The sequence below is a fragment of the Myotis nattereri genome, assembly GCF_964212035.1.
Source record: "Myotis nattereri genome assembly, chromosome: 4".
Classification (NCBI taxonomy): Eukaryota; Metazoa; Chordata; class Mammalia; order Chiroptera; family Vespertilionidae; genus Myotis; species Myotis nattereri.
Window position 1 is genome coordinate 63485040 of NC_138079.1, and position 23852 is coordinate 63508891.

Sequence of the window (23852 nt, forward strand, 5' to 3'; positions counted from 1 at the left end):
ACACATTATATTGGATGTTTTATATACTAGTATAGTAAGCCAATGAATGTTATCTTTATTTTGCTTTCTGTATAATTGCTCATATTTTAACTTTAGGAGAATTTAGATAACTTAGAATCACATTCCTAATAAGTGGTAGAAAACACGAGTCCCTGACTCAAAAGTTTCTATCTTTTTTGATCACAGAATTTGCTTGATCTAATGATTTTAATAGTGCTTTTAGGAGAATAAATTAGAAGGGATAAGTATGTCAAGCAATACAGAGTATGAGTCTTGTTTAACCCAAGTTCTATTAGCCTTTTGTTACCATGGAAGTTTTATTGCTAGCTTCAATAAAAAAATCTTAAAAATGTTAAGTATATTTACATAAGGAAATAGTCATTGTGTAATCTCATTAATTTATACATTAGTAGGGTTGAAGTTTGTTTTTGAATAATATGTTAAAGTATTTTGCTAAACAAATGGTCTTCAGGGATTCTGGGGAAATGTTTGATTTTTAATTTTGTGTTTCCTTTTTGTGTGTATATGTGTATATATATATATATTTAACTGCACTTAAATAATAATTAAAATCAATTTTTATTCAGTTTTAAAAGTAGATTTAGAATTATTTTTACTCTGTAACACATTAGCTTCATATACAATGCTACTTGAAAATAACAAAACAATAAAATGACATTTTCTCACAAATACTATTTACATTCTTAAATTAATGGAATCATACTGAGTTTTTGCTTACCATTATTGGATCTATTAAAATATAATATAATAAAGGACTAAAGTTAAAACCTACAAATTTGGATTTAAGTAATTATCTCTAAAACATCTTATAGTAACAGTGACAAAATATATAAGAAATCATTTGATAGTTTTGATTCCCATAATAGAGTGATATGAAGTGAAAAGTGAACTTAGAGAATGATTTTTCTATAACATGAATTTCACACAAGAACAGAATTTTAGCTCATATAAATAATGTAGCCCTCAGTTGAAATGTTGCAGAATTTTATTTAAAAAAATAAGGTAAAGAGAGTAAAGCCAACCACTAAAAATGGTATGATTTTAATACAAAATAAAGCACCACTCTAGTGTACATATCTTTACTCATTACTTTTAGAGTATGTTTACTCAACTGGAAATAATATAAATCTTCACTTGATTTATGATCCTTGACTACTGATTAGAACATAGTTTATGGGAAAATATACCAAGCATATGTCTTTTATGACTCAATGGCATAAAGAGCTAGACTATTACTGTTGGTTTTAGTGCTTGGTTTTAGTTTCAAAAAGAGAATGATTAATTTTGTACCAATATCACCTAGTACTTAAAAATACTGTCTACATCATAAAATCATAACTCCTGGAGCCATGCAGGATCTTAAGAGAGTTTTTGATTCATAATTGCCTTTCAAATTATATGATATCTGCAGCCCAGAAGTTTTAAGAGATTTGCAAAATGCCACATCTAGCCTGTAGTGAAGGTAAGAATTGAACCATCTAAAATATTGTACTCGTCTGCAAATTCAGGGTACTTTTAATTTGGGCTCAGCACTTTTAAATTACGCGTATTACCAAAAAATGTGCTCTGTAAATAGGAAATCTATTCAACAATATTTTTTGCATGTCTGCTAAGTGCTGTGAATACAATGAAAGGTAAGACATATATGGCTACTTGTCTCATGAAGCTTATACTTTTGTGGAATGCACCAGTACAACACAAGAAATTGACAATTGTGATAATTGCTGTGAAACAGGTAGTTCTGATAGAACAGAGGAGCACCTACTAAATTTAGGTGGCCAGGGGTCTCCTGGGAAATGGCATCTTTGCTGAGACCTGGAAGATGGAAGGTGCCATCCACATGAAGAGGAATTTGAGATAGCGATAAGTAGCACATGTATAGGTTCTGATCCCTTCCATTTTTTAAATTTACTTACGGCTTTTTATGCATCTTGTGTTATTTAATCACGTATTTACTATAATTTTCTTCTTATTAAAATATACACATAATAGTTTGCTCAATGGTGTTATAAGCATATAAAATAATTGCATAGTGCGTTGTATAGTGATTACAGCAAAAGTTTAAAAAAACTATTGAACAAAAGCAAGATGTTAATGTATGTGAAATTGTCATTATACATAGAGCTTAATAGGATTAATTGGAAGAAGCTGGTATTGCTCATTAACTTCATTATAAGACATGAAAATTGACCAGTCATATAATAGGGAATAGCTGCCCCTGCAAGCCTCATTGTTTTAAAAACCACTAAAATAAAAACCAAGAAATTTATATTTTAACCTAATTCTTGGTAGTAGGATAGTATTTCAGAATTTCTGATTACAATATGGTACAATGTAGTTGATACTTAGAACTCGGAAGGAGAATAAAAAAGGCCTGTCCCTATAATAGATTATTTAGGAACCCAGGGCATATGAGACGACAAAAGCCTCACCTTACCAGAGGAAGCATGATGACAGCAACAGTGATAGACATTTTCAATTAAATTTTTAATTTTGAGGTAATTATAGATTTCTGTCTATGTGTATGACTTAATAGAGGTCCCATGTACTTTATATTCACTTTGCCCCAATGGAAGCATTTTGGAAAAGTATAATTTAATATTGTAATTGTAGATATTGGCTTTGATACAGTCATGACTTAGAACGTTTCATCACTGCAAGCATTCCCTCATATTGTACTTTTGTAGCTACACTACTTTCCACCCCCTCCTATGTCCCCAGTATCCTTTAATCTGTGCTCCATTTCTACAATTTTGTCTTTCCAAGAATGTTATATAAATAAAATTTCACTGAATGTAGCCTTTTTACATTAATCAATTCTCTACCTTTTTGTTGGGCTAATCTCCTGAAATTGATTGCCATATAATTGAGGAGATTTCAGCTTTCTTAGAGCATCACTGAGGTTGCTTCCTACTCAATTTAATTGGAATTGATTTTAAAAATATTAATCAGCATCATATTTATAAATAAAACTCTTTCACTGTGAGTTCCTTCTGCCTACACTTACCCAATTTATGTTGATCCTTTTAAGTTCTATTTGAAGAAGGTAACTTTCTGACCTTATTCTCCAACTTTGAAGCTTCCTCTATTGACAATCTATTGTCTCTTACATATAAGTAACTTACTTTCCGTAGTGCATGGCACATTTCTTTAAGATATTAATATACTATGTATGACAGTGTTTCCAAAAGTGCTCCCCACTACCTGGGTTTTCTTTTGTGTGTGTGGCTTAAATATGGTGAGTTAGTTTGAAATTTCCACTAGGGGCAGCCTCCAAGGGGTAAAAAGTCACAATAAGGCACCATGTGGCTATGTAGTTCTCCAAAGGAGGAATTGGAATATTTTTTATTTTTATAGTGATGACATTGGAAAGATTTGGGGACTTATGCTCATTCCCTTATTAACAGCTCAGCCCTCAGTGTTAGTTAGAACAGCCTTCCCCAACTCTGAACACACACTTCTCCCAATATACATACAACATGGTCCCAGGCTGTCACCTTGATTTGATTTATTTTACTCCAGGCGCAGATTGGATTCTAGCTATATTCCATGTGAGATATGAAATACATTTAAGATTCTTCTTCAGTCATGCTAATTCATTTTAGGCCCTATGCTTCTGGACTTAAGTTTCTGTACTCTGTGAGGTAGATGGTTTAGCTGTAAAATAAAATGAATGCTGTAGACCGTAATATATTTGAAAGTATCTTGAATTTGATTTGAGCTTCCAAACATTTTCTTCCATTTTGTTAATGCTACTCCAATGATGACTCAAAATCTATTTAGTTTCCTAATTCTTCTGATTCTGTAGGATTCATAAAGATGAAAACAAAAGCATATATAAGATTTCTTTATAAGGTTTCTTTAAAGTATGCATTTCTTAAAGAAGTCAATACTTAATGTGTTCTTTTTTAGTATTGTGCTGCTGATAAGCCAAAAACAGACACTTGAAGAGCTGAAACAGTCTGTGCAGCAGCTGAGGTGCACTGAGGCAAAGTTTACGGCACAGAAAGAATTACTAGAGCAAAAAGTGCAAGAAAATGATGGAAAAGAGCCACCTCCAGTAATAAATTATGAAGAAGATGCACGGTCAGTTACATCTATGGTAAGCCAAAGAGTAATCAAACAAGAAACCAGAAGAGTGGTATGTAGGTAATAAGTGAATTCAAAAGTCAATTCTCATTTCTATAACAAATTGTTGCTCTTGTTAATATGCAGGTCCTATTAAACTTGTTTGTAAATGCAAAATAGACTTGTCAGTCACCTTCAGGTCACCTGGTGAGCACTTTCAGGAACCACCTGTAGAGTCAGAGGAAAAAGCTCTTCTCTTGCCTTCAGAACTGAAAACAAAGACTGCAATTGTTTTTATTCCTGGGAGACAGCAGGAAGGTAGGGTGTACTTCTTAAGATAGAAGTAAGAAATAAGGAGAAAGCTATTTATTAATTTTTTTCTTAAGAACAGTAGAATATTATTTATCTGAGACGTGTTTATTGTTTTCACAATAAGATTTTTTCTTATACATATCCTTAAACTACAATAAACACATTTACATCCACCAATAGAAATTTAACTTCCTTTATAGTTTTATTCACTGTTTAGGAACACCTAGTACAGTACTTTCCCTGCCTCCCTTTATTTCTTCATTCCTTTCTTCTTTCATCTTATGTTGGTGGTTCTCACCAAGGGGCAGTTTTACTCCTCCCCGCTACCCCCACCCCAGCTCCAGAAGACATTTGGCAATGTTTTTATTTACTTATTTTTAATTGAATTTGAGCTTCACAGTTAGTAATTGCTATTGGTATCTAGTGTGTAGAGTCTGGTGATGCTGCTAAACATTCTACAGTGCACAGGACAGCCCCTCAATTCACACACCCAACAAAAATTAACCCAAAATATCAGTAGTGGCAAGGGTGGAGAAGCCTGAGCTATGTCCTTGGCTTTGTCTGTGGAGAGCTGGGTGCAGTCCGTATGGAGGACCATCATAGATAATGATACTGTAGTTTATGTTTTAGCAATTTTTGGTTCATGTGGTTCTGAATAGTATAGTTTGAATGTCAAACAGATTCAGATATCTTACATTGTGAATTTTGAGTTACAATTCTTTGTTCTCTTTTACTATCCTCTCAGATAAAAAGGACCTCACTTTCTTGCTCATGGTTCTTGATAACTATCTGGCATGTGCAATCTTTCAGAGGAAATTCTAAAGTTTTTTCTTTTATCAGGTTTTTGAAAACCTTAGCTAGTAAACATTTTGTTTTCTGAGTATAGTTAATAATATGTCCTTGTCTCCATGTGGGTGTAGAATTGGTTACTTAATAGCTCGATTTAGTGGCAGATAGGTTAAAACTGGCCATCTAATTAAATTTAAATAATTTTAAATAATGCATATAATGTGCATATGACCCCTGTTGGCATTATTATTATGATAGGAAAAGATAGATAGTTATTCACAACACTAGATGTAGCATATTCTGATAATTACAACTAAAAACTTGACTTTGACATTTAAAATATACTGGTTCATTAATTCCTATTTATTAAAAGCTTATGATCATTTAGACATTTTTCTTTCATAATCATTAAAAAGAAACCTTTTAAACAAATCCTATCTAATAAAGAGGGAATATGCAAATTGACCACCACTCAGTCACAAAGATGGTGGTGCCCATAGCCACAAATGGCAGCGCCCAGTCCCCTCAGCCCCGCCGAGTCCCCCAGTCCTTTCAGCCCCGCCAGAAGGGTGACAGGCACACGGCGTGGCTGGACCTGCCCTCAGCCCCGCAGCCGCCCAGGGTCGGCCCGAGGCACAGGTAATCAGGGCCGGCTGAAGCTTGCGCTGCCGACAGTGGCAGCAGCAGAAGTGTGATGGGGGTGTTGCCTTCCCCTGATGACTGGGTTGCCTCCTGCCCCTGAGGGCTCCTGGACTGTGAGAGGGGGTAGGCCTGGCTGAGGGAACCCCTCCAGTGCATGAATTTTCATGCACCAGGCCTCTAGTGAATAAATAATGTTTCAGAGAGAATGTATAATACATTTTAAATTATAGTGTATGCTTCCTCATACTTTCACATTTTCTCTTGTAACAATTTATTCAATAATGATAATAACTTGTAATTTTTTTACAAATTGATGCCAGATATTTCACTTTACCCAATTTATTTTAAATAATTAAAATGCTAATTATAAATATATCAGGTATTTATTGAAACAATGACTTTAATAATTTTTTAAGGAAATTACAAAGGACTAATGTAATATATGTATTTCAGAGTAATAAAGTAACATTTTATAAATTACTCATTTCCCAAATTGATGCCAATTAATGTGATTTTACAGAATATTTTATAAAACAAGTAGTTCTTAAAACTTAGTAATACTCCCAGCTATATAAGTGAACTTTTTGCATAATTAAGCATTATTTTATGAATAATATTTTAATAAAAGCCTGAAATTAACATAAGCAGTTCTGTTGGTATTTCTTCCTTATAAATTTCATGTTTATAAGTGGTGTAAAATTTCAACAGGAGAAATTTAGTTGAATGTTGGAAGAATTAAAAGAACTAAAAGTTAAACTATGAAATTATGGAAAATATTAGGTAAAAGTAAGAGAGACAGTTTTTTATTCCATATGATCCTAACTAAAGGCACTGTTAACCAAACACTTAACTCTGTGGTGGTGAATGCTGCTATGGAAGAATGCCTTCAGGACTGTACCACTGGAAAGCAATGGGTCCTGGACTGTGCATTTTTATAGATATTCCCAGGTGTGTAATCAGGGTTAGGATTGTATAGTCAGGTTAATAAATGTAGTGATTTTTAAACATATATATATATATATATATATATATATATATATATGTATATGTATATATATATATATATATGGATTGATTTCAGAGAGGAAAGGAGAGGAAGAGAGAGAGAAACATCAATGATGAGAGAGAATCATTGATTGGCTGCCTTCTGCATGCCCCCTACTGGGGATCGAGCCCAAAACCCAGACATGAGCCCTGACCGGGAATCAAACTGTGACCTCCTGGCTCATAGGTCGATGCTCAACCACTGAGCCATGCTGGCCGGGTGATGGAGTGATGTTTATTTTGGCAATATAATTTGATGAAAATTAAAGCCCGCCTATTAATTTACAGAAATCTTTAAAAAATTGTGGCAGCAGATAATATAATCATCTCTGTCAGGAAGATATGCTTTCTAATGTTGTCTTTTTTCACCATGTCTAATTTTGCCCAAAATACAAAGGAGAAAATAATAAATACTAAGTATCACACAATAATTCTCTATTGTCTGTGAATAAGTATGTTTCATTTATTTATTCACGTAATGATTTTTGAGCACCTGTTATATGTGAAGCTCATTTCTAGATGCTGTGGATACATCAGTGAATAAAACTAATAAAAAAAAAATCTCTCTTAGAGATTACATTCTGTAGCGAGTGGCTTAGTAAATAAAATAAACTGTGTATTTATAATGGAAGATAATAAATGCCAAGGGGTAGAAATGGAGCGGGGTAGAGGGTTTGGGGTTTAAGGTCAAAGGTTGGGAGACAATTTTAAATGCAAGTCAGGATAAGCATCACTGGGAATGTGACATTTGAACAGACATGAACAGTTAGGCTCTTACTTAATTTCTGGGAAAAGAATATTACAGTCAGAGGGTGCATTTTTTACAAAGGCAGTAAGATAGGAACATGTTTGGACTATTCAGAGTACAGTAAGGAGGTCTGAGTGGAGGGTATAGGGAGTGAGATTAGAGAAGTAATGGAGAACCTTGTAGACCATGATTAAGGATTATAACTTTTCTCTGTATGAAACAGGGAGGCATTGGTGTGAGAGGGTTATAATAGAGGAATGGCATGCTCTGACTTTTAATTAAGTGGATCATTATAGCTGTGTTGAGAATATACTTAAGGGGAGCAAAGATGGAAGAAGAATGCTAACACCGGGTATAGAAAATGACAGTTTGAGCAAGGATGATAGCACAGAAGTGCCAGGGACCTTTTAGCTCCTGAATATATTTTGAAGGTTGAGCCTATGGATTAATTGTGGAGTATGAGAGAGAAGAGCCAAGGATGTCTTTAAGACTTTTAGCAGGAACATTAGAAGAATAGAATTTGTTTCAAGTGCATGAATAGACTACACATTGAGCAGCTTTGATGAGGAAGAACAAGACTCCAGTTTGTCCATAAAAACAAATATTTGGGCCTGGAGTTCAGCCACCTGATTGTAGGCATTAATGGTATTTAAAATCATTTCACTGTACGAGGTCATCAAGTGAGTGAGGACAGATAGAGGAGAAAAGAGAAACAAAGGCTGAGGCACTCCAAGGTAGGGATCTTGGAGAGAAGGAATCACCAAGAAACTGGGGAGAGACCAGTGAGATAGCAGAAAAAACAAAATTAATGTCCTTGAAATGTTTTAAGGGGAAATGAGTTTTACAATTTGGGACATGCTGAGTTAAGGCAAAACAGTTGTATTGACTGGAGAAGTTTTCTGAACTTTTAATATCAAATGCCCAAGAGAGGAAATATAGCATGGAATGGAGTGTCTTTGGAAATACTGGCCTGACCACTCTTCAAAAAGAGTCCTGGAAGGACCACCATACAGTGAACCATCCTTTGGGAAATGCTGAGCTAGAAGGTAGATCCTTTCTTATCTAATTGGGTTATTGATAGATTAAGTGTGCTGATAATTTAGAAGGCATCTTAGTTGTCTAAATGCTCTAGAACCCAAGGATTATTTTCTCTCATTCTTCAGTTATAGCTCCGCAGGACAGAAGAATCTGCCTTCTGGGGCAAATTGAGAGGGTGAACTCTTTGTTAGCTGCCCTTGAATAATGGTGGAAATACCAGACTTTTATGATCCCTGAGTCAACATTGGCTGATGTTCCTATTTATTTAATTTATTTATTTGATTATTGAAAAATATCACTTTCCTTCATGTTTGATTTTAGCTTTCTAGTTGTAAGATTATAATTTTTCAATCAGTATCTGTTGAATTGAGGAATTGGACTTCCTTTTCACTGCAGAGTAATCTAGTTATTTTACTTTATAATAGCATGTGCTTTGAACCATCTATTTCATAATTTTGTTTAAGGATTCTTCTCTATATGTCAAATATATAGAGAATTGATAGCATCATATAATGAGTTACTACTCTTTTAAATATGTTTTGCTGTTATATAAGATAATTGCCTTTACTATGATATTTCTGAGATTGCATATTTAAAGCCCTTTTGCTAGATTTATAAACAACATACAACATATATTTATCTTCTCTGCATAGTTTATTGAGTTAGTTCTGCTTAGTTGAATGGCACTATAATAAATCCTATTTTGTTACATTTTTCAACCCACAAAATATATGGTTGTGGACTAAATATTGTCTGTCATTGTGACTCAGTAGTAATCCATTTTGTAATAGTGTCCAATCTATTTTCCACTTTATAAATTTATAGTGGTTAAACACTAAAATGGCCTGTCAATTGAGATATCATAATGACAGCATCATTGAAGCTTTTTCTGTTTTCATCATTAGGGACATTTATGTCTTTAAATATATAAGAGACATGTTAATTCCAGGCCTTACTTATCAAATACACTGAGAAAATAAAAGACGTAGAATCCGGAGACCTGGCTTGAGCTTTGCCTGTGCTGTGTAACTATAGTCAGGTTTCTTAACCTTTCTGAGCTTTCTTTTCTATAAATGGAAGAAATGAGTATATACTCACCTTGCCTGACAAGATAGCTGTGACACTAAAATAAGATAATGTGTGTAAACATATGTTGTACATTATGAAATAATGTTAAAACATTACATTCTATTTCATTTTTTTCTAATGCACCTTAGTTCAAATGTAAATTAATTAGTAGATACTAATTGAGTTCTTAAGTATGAATTGTAGGCCTTTCTGAAGGATTATCTTATGTATTTCTTATTTGGGAAGTCAAGGCCTTAATTAATTTATCTGAATAGATAGTAAATGTACATGTATAAAGGGTCTAAGTGTTCCTTCGTAAGTCCTCAGTTGCCTACCTTATAGGTAACCTTCCAGAAGCATTGAATACAAATAAAAATAGTGCTGTTCTGTACCTTACTTTTTTATTTAATTTATTTTAGGTATCATATTATAATAGTGTATATACAACTACTTTTCCCCCCCATTTATTATTCAGCAAATATTTGTTTACTATCCAGTGTCAGGTACCATTTTTATTTATTTATTTTTTTAGGTGCCATTTTATATTCTGGAAATGCAGTAGTGAACAAAATCAAGAGAAGTTTTCTGTCCTCATGGGCCTTTCACATATATTTATGTCAGGTGGTGGTTAATTCCTTAGAGAAAAATAAAACTAGATGCAGGAAAAGGGTGCTGGGAGGTGTTTTTATATATAAGTTTGCCAATGAAGGCTTCATTGGTCAAGTAGCATTTATGCAGAAATCTGAAGGAACTAAGGAAACAAGTGATGAAACTCTTTGGCATGAGATTATTCCAGGCAGTGGGAAAAGCAGATGAAAGGCCCCAAGACAGGAGTCGGCTTCATGTTTTGGAGGAGCAAGGAAGCCAGTATGTTGGAACAGAATGAGAGATAGTAATAGGGAATAGAGCTAGAGAAGTAATAGGCATGTAGGTCATACAGTCCTGCAGACCAGGCTGTGTGTGTGTGTGTGTGTGTGTTGCTCTATGCTTGATAAATATCAAATATCTTAAGCTCATGCCACATAAAAATAAATTTCAGATTTATTATACAAATATAAAAAATAAAGACACAAAACTACTAAAGAAAATATAAGTGAACAATTTTTTATGTTGGAAAACAATTAAATTACAGAATAAAAATGGAATATTATATACTGTAAATATGACAAAGGATTAATGTTTTTCAATATATAAGTGAGTCATTCAAATTAGTTTATAAAAAAGTAATGCACCAATTAGAAGTGGGTAAAGAACGTGAATAAGAAATTCATAATAATTAGAGGGAATATAAACTTTAATAAAAATATGAACATTTTTTCAAACCCAATAGTAATGAAAATAATGACTAAGAAATGCAATTAGAAGATAATGCATTATTTTAACTTATCTACCACCAACTATAGTGGCCTTCCAACCTGTTCTTCATACTCCAGCCAAAGTAATCTTTTAAAATTTCAAATCAGAACAAATCTGATTATATTTATCCCCACAAGAATGGTTATAATGACTTCTTATGACTTTTAGGCTGAATACCAATTTCTCAAAATGGCCTAACTAAAGGCCTTATATTGTCTCATCCCTAACATATTTGCCAAATATTTCCCTATGAAAGAAAGAGCCGTGGGGGAAGGGAAGATATGGCCTAAGGCAGTGATTCTCAACCTTCCTAATTCTGAGACCCTTTAATACAGTTCCTCATGTTGTGGCGACCCCCATCGTTGTTACAAATTGAACATAACTAAAGCATAGTGATTAATCACAAAAACAATATGTAATTATATATGTGTTTTCCGATGGTCTTAGGCGACCCCTGTGAAAAGGTCGTTTGACCCCCAAAGGGTTCGCGACCCACAGGTTGAGAACCTCTGGCCTAGGAGCATAATCTTGGGTCATTTTAGGGTTTATTATACTAATCTAGTTTAAGAACCAAGTGTAATTAGAGTAAGTTAGTAAGAGGTTTATATGAAGCTAACAAGTGTGGTCTAAAATATTCAAGCGAAGCACTTCTGCCTGGTTAAGTCCCAAGTTATGAATGACAGATATAATGCCGAAGTTGAGCATGAATGAGCATTGTTGGAGATGAAGACATCCAAGGAATTTGGAGGCGTTGGGTGTAAAAATCAGCCATGATAATGGTATGTATTGAGCTGGAAAGAAAACAATCACAACCTACTTGCAAAGCCCTTAATAAATGGAGAGTGTCTGAGAGGCCAGTGGATGAAAGCATTGAGAATGAAAATGCACCAGCTTCATTTATGCTGTTATTATAAATACCTCATCCCAAAAGATTATTCTTTAAAAGACATTTACTTTGATCCATTAATATTTGGCAGTGTAAAAGCCTTATATGTTTGGTTGCTCTAATATGTCATTTAAGGAAAATTATTAAAAGAAACTGATTGACAGTATGCTAAGTGTGTAAAATATTACTGGCAAATAATCCTGTAAAATAAAGGAGTTATTCCTTTCTTTCAGATGAGAATATTGAAGCTAGAGGAGATGGAAGAATTTTATCAGAATCAGAGTGGCACATTCACATTCAAAATTTTGTGACACAGTATTTTAAATTCTATCCAAGCAGTGTTTCCTGTTTGCTAAGTGAACAAAATGGTAGAGAAAACTTCATTACAATCCTCTCTATGCTATTAAATATATAACGATAGACAAAGTCAAAACCTCTCTAAGATAAATTTCCTTATTGGTAAAATGTGGAACAATTCATGGAAACCTCATAGAATTATTTTGAACACTAATGAGATAATGTTTGTAAATATGTTTAGCACAGTTTCAGGCATATAGCTAAACTCAATAAATAGTAGTTATAAAGAAAGAAAAAAATTACCATGATGAGTTTCACTGCATTTATGGTGGAAGCTATATTCCACTTTAACATTAATATTTTAATGCCTTTTCATAGTGTAAATCATAAAGATAAAAAAAATTACCAGTAGGTGGAGCTCAGTGTCAGAGAAACCAAATTTTGGAAATTTGGAAAATTTGGTTTCTGAGATATTTTTCACCTATGTTTTAAAAATAGAATTAAATGCACACAGTTTTGAAATTTATATGTGAAGTTTTTCTATTTTTAACATGCCTACTAAAAGTCATCATCCTATAACATAGTTCTTAAATATGTAAAAATAATGCTGTAGTTATTCCTACCATTTTATATCTGCTATATATAAGGTATGACAGTTAAGTTGTATGAATAAGACAGACACTTAAAGTGAACTTCATTGAAAAGACTGGCTTAGAATTTGATCATTTCATTCAGTAATTGGACTGATAATCTCAAGTTTAACTTGTCAAATCTGCTCCTCTCACAGTATTCCACTTAGCAAATGGTCTCACCTTTAATTAGTGGCTCAAGTCCAAATATTAGGGATCACCCTTGTGTTCACTTTCTCAAATCTCACAACCACTCCGTCAGCAAGTTCTCTTGCTACTACCTCCAAAATATATCCCAAATCTGACCTCTTGTTAGCATTTCCACTGTGATCATTCTAATAAAACACACCATAAACTGTGACCTGGACTACTTCAGCCAGACTACCTGCTTGCTCCCTTGCCCTTCCTATATTTTATTTTTTATACATTAACTAGAGTGATCTCATTGTGATCTTGTTTGTATATCTCCTGCTTATGACCATCCAGTGGCATCCCTCTATGTAACTAGATACAATGCTTTATCATAGCCTAAGCTACATGACCTTGTGTCTGGCCCCCCATCCCTAACCCCTCCCCAGCATAGCCTACCACTCTTCTCATCTAACACCGTCTAGCCTTCTTGATCTTATTGCCCTTTGAGCATGCCATGCTTCTTCTCATCTCGGGGCCTGTTTCCTGTCTAATACTCTTTCCCCAGTTCTTCATAGGATTTACTGCCTCCTTTTAATCATTTCCACTCAAGTGTCACTCCTTTGAGATAGCTCTGTAACTACTCTAGCTACAGTGGACTCTCTTTATTATCCCTACCCCCACCTGCCCTTTTCACTTCTTAAATAGCACTTACTTATAGTATCTTTACTATTATTACTATTACTGTTTTGGTGGCTAACATTTGGTGGTCGGTTTCTTTTAAGCATTTATATGCATTAAATACTTTAATATGTATATTTATATGCATTAACTCATTTAATTATGACATTTGTTTATGTATGTAGGTTTTTAGTATCTAATTTTGCCCTCTGTTATCCCTGCTAGTCCCTTAGACTGTAACTCCAAGAATATAGGCACTTTTGTTTACTACTCTTTCCTTGACTTTGAGCCATATTTAGAACATAGAGGAAGTTCAGTACATTTTTTTTTGAATATTGGGAAAGCTCTTAAAATTCATTATAACAAATAGAGTCATCAAATATTTAAATAAAATAACCTGCTAGGGGAAAGGGAACATTTTCTAAGAAAGAAATTATGCCTCACTTGTTATTCTTAGAACTTTTCTTATATGACGATAACAGGGTATACAAAAGACTTAGACAGTGTTCTTTACCAAAGATTATTAAATATGAAGTCACTATTGGATGGGAAATATGCTTTTAGCATGGCTCAAGAAAAGGTTTAAAATCAGAATAAATATGTATTTATTTAATTAAAAGACTATAAAGATCAAGGTGCTTCAGCAATTAAAGATCACATCTATAATGGGTTGAAATGTATCCCCCCAAAAAACATGTTGAAATTCTAATAACCAGTATCTGTAAATGCAATCAAGTTAAGTTGAGGCCATTAGGATAGGCCAGTGATTTTCAACCAGTGTGCCAAAGAATTTTTAAAACACGTAATACCTGACTTCAGTCAGAGGCATTGACCTCTTTTTTCCTTAGATTGTCAAAAAAAAAAAAAAAAAATGACTACAGCCAACTATATAAACGTAAGAAACATTCAAACCTGTAGAAAATTTTTGTGAGTTTATTTTAGCCAAACTGATGACAATTGCCAGGAAGCAAAATCACAACAGATTGAGAAAATGATCTGGAAATATGGCAATTTTGCACCTTATTCGACACATTACAATCAAAAGAGAAGTCGTAAATGGATTAATGAAACCCACTGGTGATAGATTTAGAGAGGTAGGAGAAAGCAAAGGGGGGGGGGGTAGGATCTCTGGGATTGGATTAAAAGTAAAATGATAGACACTTCTTTTACATAGTTATGTAGAGGGTAATTAACAGTAAACAACTAACATGATGACAATAACATTAAGGCGATTTGTGGTTTCCTCTCTGGTGTAGTGCCTGTGTTTTGAGACCTCTGGAAAAAGGAAATTACTTTGACTTTCCAAAAGTATGTTATAATGAATGCAAAAAGACAATAGATTCAATTAAGGTAAAGATTGACTTTTTTTTTAAAGAATAGTTTATTGATTTCTAGAGAGAGAAGAAGCGGGGGGGGGGGGGGAGAGAGAGACAGACAGACAGACAGACATCAATGTGAGTGTAACATTGAGCCCTGACTGGCAATCAAACCAGCAACCTTTTAGTGCACAGTACGATGCCCAACCAACTGAGCCACTCCTGCCAGCACGGTAAAGCTTGACTTTTGTCAGGGAAGATTCTAGCCCAGCACATGACTACCTCCCATAAACTATTTTTAGTTAAATAGTTTTAATTTCAGGCCATCCCAGGTGGTTACTTTAGGTTCTCTGAGTTTGTAAGGCTACCACGCAGGTGTCCCCTGAGCTTGTCAGGTTTAGTATGTGCCCCCCCACCTTTTTAAAAAAATATATATTTTATTGATTTTTCACGTTGAGGAAGGGAGAGGGGTAGAGAGTTGGAAACATCGTTGAGAGAGAAACATTGATAAGCTGCCTCCTACACACCCCCTACTGGGGATGTGCCCACAACCAAGGTACATGCCCTTAGCCAGAATCGAACCTGGGACCTTTCAGTCCGCAGGCCGACGCTCCATCCACTGAGCCAAACCAATTAGGGCTGTGGCCCCTTTTTGTCTGCACAACACAACAAGAGCCGAACAGTGTGAAGGAATAAAAATTATACTTATTTTTTTTAAAATATATTTTATTGATTTTTTACAGAGAGGAGGGAGAGAGATAGAGAGTTAGAAACATCGATGAGAGAGAAACATCGATCAGCTGCCTCCTGCACATCTCCTACTGGGGATATGCCCGCAACCCAGGTACATGCCCTTGACCGGAATCGAACCTGGGACTTTTCAGTCCGCAGGCCGACGCTCTATCCACTGAGCCAAACCGGTTTTGGCTATACTTATTTTTTTTATTAGATCAACTAAAAATATATCTTTTGATGTGCTGCAGAATTTAGTTGAAAATCGCTGGATCGGCTCTAATCCAATATGACTGATGTCTTTTAAGAAAAGAGAGACTGACTATAGGGAGTACAGCCATGTGAAGACAGAGGCAGGGACTGGATTTATGCTGTCATTAGCAAAGGATTACTTGGGGCTAGCAGAAGCTATGAGACAAAGAAGGATCCTCCCATAGAAGGTTTGGAGGGAGCAGGGCCCTGCTAACACCTTAATTTCAGACTTCTGACTTCCTGAACTGTGAGAAAATAAATTTCTGTTGTATTAAGCCACCCAGTTTGTTATAGTAGCCCTGGGACACTAGTACAGCATCCACTGTGCTTATTATCTATGTAAATGATCTGGAAGACTGCCTAGTGACATCTATCTAGATGACATCGCATTTTCTAGTTGTGAGGAGCAAAACCAATGGGTATAGGTGATCGTAGGAGAAATACCTGCATTACCTCTTCTCTGGGCTAGCCTAAGAAGGAAGAAATCTAGATTCTCTTGATTTTATATTCCTTGACTGTAAACATTAATTTTGATTCATTTTATCTCTAAGATTATTTCCAGATTTAAAGTCCTGTGATTTTATGAACTTTTGAATTTATATGTCAGATATCTAGTAAATACTCAGTGAATATGGAAAAGAATAAATTAATAAAACCATACAAGAAATAAAAGATAAAAATAGGAAAATATAAGTAAATTTATGTAGGTGTGAAATCCAAATTATATGTTTAAAATGATTTAGAGAAAAAATGAAATCAAGGAAAGAATATTGAGAATCAATATATATGCATTTTTAAAATGTATCAACCTATAGCAAAAAGACAAAATTAATACATTGCTAATGCATCATTTAAGACTCCTTTTTGGCAGGAGGTTACTTTGGTGAGGTAGAGCAGGGACCTAACCCAAGAAGTATAGTAGTTGATTTTGGAACTGGGTTGCTTGGATTTGAATCATGGATTAGCCTCTAATTGACCTTGTAAGCTGGGGCAAGTTAGTTATCCTTCCTGTTCCTCAGTTTTGTCATCTGTAAACTAGGGCTTGTAATAGAACCTATCCCTTTGGTTATGGTGGGGTATTAGATGAGATAATCTACCTAAAATGTCTATAGCAATGCCTGGCTTATAAGAAGCTCCCTACCCCATGTTGTCTATTAATATTTATTGTATATATCATTTTATAAAATTATTCTCAGAATATAAAACGGGCTTTTCCCTGGTGGGCATGAACAAAAGAAGAATGGTTGTTATGAACAACAAAATAAAAATGTGGATATATTTAAAGTAGAGAAATAGAGGAAATTTTGCAAAGAGGTTCTTGCTTTTTTTTTTTTTTTTTTTTTTTAAGTACATTGAATTGGAAAGGGAGGCAAAGGGTTTAAAGGAGGAGATATGTCAGAATTGTGATCCAAGAAAATTTCACTGAGTATTTGTATAGTAGGTCTCAATTGTTCTTTTTCTATTTATTTCCATAAAGTTCCTTGAACTTTGGTCTATTTTAAAGAATGTTCTGCACAGTACCTGAATGTATCTGGCATATAGTGGTTGCATAGTACCTTCTTTAAAAAAAAAAAGAGTGAATAAAACAAGGATTTACATAGCAATTAATAAATTATTATAGAATAGATTATTAATTTAGGAGCCTTATTTTCAGATTAAACATTTATGATTTTAAGTATCCCAATCACTTTACTGCTTCTCATTGTATGTTATAAAACTCAACACATTCTTGCTGCAAGAGAATTTTATTTTTTTATTATTATTTTTACCAGAGGATATTTTTCCATTGATTTTTAGCAAGAGTGGAAGAGAGAGGGAAAGATAGAGAGAAACGTCAATGTGAGAGAAACATATCAATTGGTTGCCTCCTGCATGCCACACCCTGATCAGGGAGGAGCTTGGGAGGAGCCTGCAACCCCTGTACCCTCCTTTGACTGGAATTGAACCCAGGACCCTTTGGTCCATAGGCCAGTACTCTATCCACTGAGCAAAACTGGCAAGGCTGCAAAGGATTTTTAAATTTTTATTTCTAATGAGACCTTAAAGATCATTTGTGCATAATTTAGATTCTTCTTTTTTTTTTTTTAATCAGAAGAATTTCAGTCATAAGGGGAATTATGCCCCAGTGGAATTAATTAAAAAACACTGGATTAAGAAAAGCTTTGTAGCACAGCAGTTTGTAAGGTTTTGATTCAAAAAGTGCTTGAAAATTTGGTCTGTTCTTAGAGATTTCAAGATCCAAGTTCCAAAAGCAGAATACTTCTAAAGGTTGTGTAGAAAAAAACCCAAGTCATTTTATTTTAAAAATCAGTTAGAAAATAGATTTATTTCTTAAATAATGGGTCATCACTTAATTCATGAGGATATTTTTCTTTTTTTACTCAGTAAATCCATAAGGTTTGTTGGATATGGCAGTTCTTTTTATCCAGAACTGAGTTGTATACTTCCAAGCCAACAGGGGGAGATAGTGAGAAATAGAAGGTCCTGATCTGTGTCCTCTCTAGCTGGCTTTGGCTCAGAGAGGAAGTCTATGGGCAAATTGACTTCTGTGGGCCTACCATTGGCAGCTTTGGCTGAGATTCGAGATGGAGAAGAAACATAGATGTTCAGCTTGTGAGGGTAGACTGGAGCCTGTTTCTCAATCCAGAGTCTGTAGAGCATGTTCTTTAAAGAAGAGCTCTGATATTTCTCCTTCCACAGCAGAATTCAAACGAGAGCAGGTAAGGGGAAAGGCTGTCTCAGGCCTACTTCGTTAGGGCCCCAAAATGACCTGAGTCCAGCGGATCATCTGTTTTATGCTGCTGCTTCCAATTGGAAGAATAATTTTTCTTCTGAATATGATAGTAGACAAAACATGCTTGAAGGAATATTTTTACTCAGTTGTCAAGCCAAGCCCATTAAAAGAATGAAAGGCTTGTTTTTCATTTCTATTTTATTTTCATTTTATTCACCTCTCAGATTTGAGAAATATACATGCTTTCTACAAGGGAAAGGAGTGCAGCTTTATCAGATATCCGAGGAAAAGCATTGCTCAGTTTAAACTCTGTGATGGTGTTTAAACTTCCTTACTGGCTGGCGAGCCCAGTATTACCTTGTTTTCAGTTTTTGTCAGCAAAAGAAAATAAGGCTTTTCTTGATAATGATCAGTGATAATATCTGATAGAGCTTTTTAATATGGCATATAACTGTATAGTTCAATATTAAGTTGGTAATAAATTCTTATGGTTTAATTTAGTAACCTAGAACATATTTTTCAGTTTAAACTAAATCACCTACATCCTCCAGGTCCCTTAATTAATGCCCCTGTAGTTAAGGCTGTCATTCATTCAGATTCATTATATTAGGAAAAACAAATTCTAGCCTTAAATAAGAATGGGGGAAAAAGGAGACATATGTAATACTTTCAACAATAAAGAATTTAAATTTAAAAAAGTTCAATGATTATACATCTTCATATATTTTTTCTTATATTTAAAGAGAGTTGTAGTAGACACATAATTTGTTTTTTAATGTTACTACATTACATATTTAAGTTGTGGTGTTCTAAATATTAGTGTCTTATAGTCATTGGATAAGCACTATTCATAAATTTTAAAATAATTTCTTAAATTTATAAGCCTCTTATTATCTTGATTTATAGTCATAAAAATTTTAGAGGATATAGAATCCATTGTATCATCTTGTCCAATCTACCATTTTTTTATGTAATAATGTCTCTGAAGCCCAAGATAATTATGTTTATTTTGAACTATGTAAGAATACGGGAATAAAACATTTGTATTGAGGCATATCATTAGTGCCATGTAGTTATTAGTAAGTTATTTTAAAAATTCTGAAATTCTCAAATTTTAACCTAATCATAATCAACTGTTCGATCTTTTTGGTACCTTTAAAGCTTCAAGAGAGTTTATGGATAAGTTTTTGAATCTTATGTATAATTCTTAGAGCAGAGAGGCTGATTTTAAAAATTCTAGATTTGGTTCTAGAAATTGTCCTGTTACTGCCCAGTCAGTGTAGGGAAGAGAAGAAATGATTTGATTTGAATTACATTATAGGTTTGAATGTAAGAATTAGTATTCTAAGTAAAGTATTGTTCTTGGGAAAGTTACTGAACCGCTCCGCACTTTGTCTTTCTAATGTCTAAAACGAGGATGACAGGACTTGCTGTATAGTGTTATAGATGATTAAATGTGCAGAACAATGCATGTACAGTGAACATGGTGCTTGGCACATGGTGTTAGAGCCACTTTCTAACCAGGTCAGTATTTTTTTTTCAACTGTACATGAAGTGGTGCATTGTGGTTGTTCTCTCTAACATAACCCTAAAACTTAAGCAATAGTGATGTTACGTTCAGCTTTATTCATGTGTTTGAAAATACTTAACAAAGAAATTCCTTTGGTTCTCACTGAACTACTTTGAGATTTAGTGAATTGGTAAGCCACTGAATGAAGCATGTCTGAAATGTAGATCCAACTTTCCTATATTCAGAGGCCTCTCCCCTATATGACTGTTTTATGTTTAATGAAAAAAAAAGTGATCATTTTACCTGTCATTTATATTTTATAGTTTTCAGTCATATTTAACCTTTAACTGCTTCAGGCTCAAAATGTGTATATTTGCTTGTTTATGTGCATACAAGCATTCTTCAGTCTTATAATTTTAATTTTTACTGGCCTCTTTCTATTTTTTTCCTGTTATATTCTAGAGATGTGGTATTCAGAATAATGCCTCACCTTTATACTTAATGAACCACAGTTTTATATTTAACAAGTTAAGCGCCCAGTCAGTCACTGGTGACTGACACTATACTCTCTGCCTGGAAGACAAAACAGGCTGGGTGCTTAATGTGTGGATGTTATGAATTGATTGTAATAATTGTTCTATTATATTATAGTTTTATTTTATGGCATCTCTGTGAAAAAGATAGTCATAGAATAAAGACTATGGCATGGTAATTTATAACAGTGATTTTCAATGTTATTCTTTTTAATACATGCCCTATTTGTACAAACTTATTTTGGTCAACTTATTTTTATCTTGGGAGTTGGTTGCCTTTGAAATTCCTTCTTTCTTTGTTGGCATCTTATTATAAGAAACAATATTGGACCCCCAAATACGAAAAGAAACTTCAAACCACATGTGCTAATTAGTGTGAAAATAGATGTTAGCAAAGCAAATGACAAAATTAGCCAGTGCTCCAGCTGCTGCGCTGCAGGTGCATGAAAAGCCAGAGGGAGAAAATCCTGTGACCTTGCTACTGCCCAGCTGTGAGTGCTGCTGTATATTCTCTGGAATCACCTGGGCTCCTGCTGAGAAAAACTGTCTTTGGGACAACAGCTGGACTTCTGACAGTGGATCTGGGGCACGGTGTTGTTTTAGTGAGAGATGTGGTCTAAAAACTGGAGCAGGAAAGGAGAGATTTAAAAAGTGCATATATGCACATTTTAATATTTCTCTATAGAATTTATGATAATGCAATTTTCAGCCAGTTTTCTAGATTTAATAGACTCTATATCAGGGTGATTTTTTTTTGTTTTTGTTTGTTTTGATGTTTAGGGAAGCTGATGTTTACAAGTTAAAGATTTACTATCTCATCATTATGTTCCTGAGTTGTTTTATTTATCCTCACCAGAGGATATTTTTCCGTTACTATTTAGAGAGAGTGGGAGGGAGGGAGGAAGAGGGGACGGAGACAGAGAGAGAGCGAGAATGAGAGCTAGAGCATGAGAGCTAGAGCGAGAGGTGAGAAAGACACATGGATAGGTTGCCTCCTGCCAGGGATTGAACCTGCAACCAAGGTATGTGTCCTTGACTGGGAATCAAACCTGCAACCCTTTGGTGTATGGGCCAGCGCTCTAACCACTGGGCAACTGGCCAGGGAAGTTCCTCTGTTTCAAAAGCAAAATCTCAGGTTAGATGAGTCTTGATAATTTAACTCATAATAGTGTACTTTAAAAAAAAAAAAAAAGGAAAAGCATTTTTTTTTTTTTTTTTTTTACTGAGCAAAGTCTATCAGCTCTTAAATTGTTGAGTCAGTGAGATCCTCACAAGGAAATTGGTGTGTATCTTGTACTACTGGATAATTTATAAAAAGAATATTGTTAGCCAGTTTGCTCATACATTTAAGAAAAATCATTATGGAATGTGAATTGGATTTAGATATTGAACAGAAAAATTACTGATTATCACCTCCTTCTTGGGTCTTGTTTCCCCAGATATGTCATCTTATTTAAGAGATATAAAGTCAAAAAAGCAAGCCTAATGATCTGACATTTTACAACCAATGGTTCATCAAACTCTATTCTGTTATATTGTAAATTTTCTTAGCATTGTTATTTTAAGACAAAATTTTAATCATTCAAATGTTTCTTTTGCACATCAGTTTCCTGTTTCATTATTTCAGAATATGAAAATCCTTGACTTAGCAAGGGGGCTTTCTCTTAATAAATATCCTTAATATGTAAACATCAAAGAAAAAAGACAGCATAACAAACTAGGTTACTAGGCAGTGAATACTTCTGTAATGATTTGTCTTCAGTCAGAACCCAATTGCTAAAAGAAATCACTTAGAAACTGTTTTAATACTTAAATTTTATATCCTGATGGAAATAGAAACTGTGCACCCTTCATTCTCCCCAGCGAATCAACATCTCCAAAAGACTAAGTTATTTGTTTATTTATAAAATAGAGGCCCGGTGCATGAAATTTGACCACTTGGAGGGTCCCTCAGTCCGGCCTGTGCCCTCTGGCAGTCCAGGAGCCCTCAAGGGATGTCTGACTGCCATGGAGGCGGGAGCGGCTCCCGCCACTGCCACTGTGCTTGCCAACCATGAGTCTAGCTTCTGGCTGAGTGGGGCTCCCCTTGTGGGAGTGCACTGACCACCAGGGGGAAGCTCCTGCATTGAGCATCTGTACCCTGGTGGTCAGTGCGTGTCATAGCAACCCATCATTCGCTGTTTGGTTGATTTGCATATTAGCCTTTTATTAGATAGGATATGTTTCTTATATGCAGGACATATCAATTATTTGCAGTATTTCATTTATATTTTGGAGTCATCAATAGCATAGAATTTTTTTCAGGAGACAATCATCTTTGGTATTATAATTTCCTTATAGGTATAAAATCCCTTCAAATTTCATAGGTGCTTTGCATAAGTAGTTCCAAAGATATTTGGCTCTCAGCTTGGAGTTTGAGGGTGAATATTGTTATCTTTTTCTTGATTCTTATTGCCCCCTAATTTGAATAAGTATCTCTTCTTACTGGGCCAAATAATCACTTTTCAAGACTGTTCCTTCCAAGAATGTTATTAGATTGTGTTTACTTTCAGAAGTCTGTGAGAAAGTATTTGGTTGCTTTAATGACTTATTGTTAACAAAAATAGTGCTCCAGTGGCACCTTTCACTATAGTTCAACTTCTCATTGGGGGTTAAGTTCTGAGGGCACTTTGGGTGGGATGACTAAATGCATTAAGGGAAGTAACTATGGTGGCCAGCCTGTCACTATGGAACTCTTCTTTTTTGTTGTTATTTTTGTTTGTTTTCAGTTTTCAAATTACAGTTGACATTCAATATTATATTAGTTTCAGGTGTACAACATAGTGGTTAGATATTTATATAATTTACAAAGTCCTCCCCTCAATAAGTCTAGTACCTACCTGGCACCATATATAATTATTACAGTATTACTGACTATACTAGGAACCCAGTGCATGAATTCATGCACCTGGAAAGGAACTGTGGGCTGAGAGGCTGCGGTAGGCGCAGGGGCGGGTCTCAGACCATCCTCCGCGACCCCACCCAGCCCCTCCTGCTGCAGCCCCCTGTCCCCTTTCTGCCAGCAGCC

General features: G+C 34.7%; 1 protein-coding gene across 1 annotated transcript in view; it reads left to right on the forward strand.

Annotated features, from left to right (window-relative positions):
- FER (FER tyrosine kinase) overlaps positions 1-23852 on the forward strand; it is a 295282-nt gene that overhangs the window by 82857 nt on the left and 188573 nt on the right. Inside the window, exon 9 of the mRNA XM_081090052.1 lies at positions 3934-4123. Coding sequence (XP_080946178.1) covers positions 3934-4123 — 190 coding nt within the window. The remainder of the gene's footprint in view (positions 1-3933; positions 4124-23852) is intronic.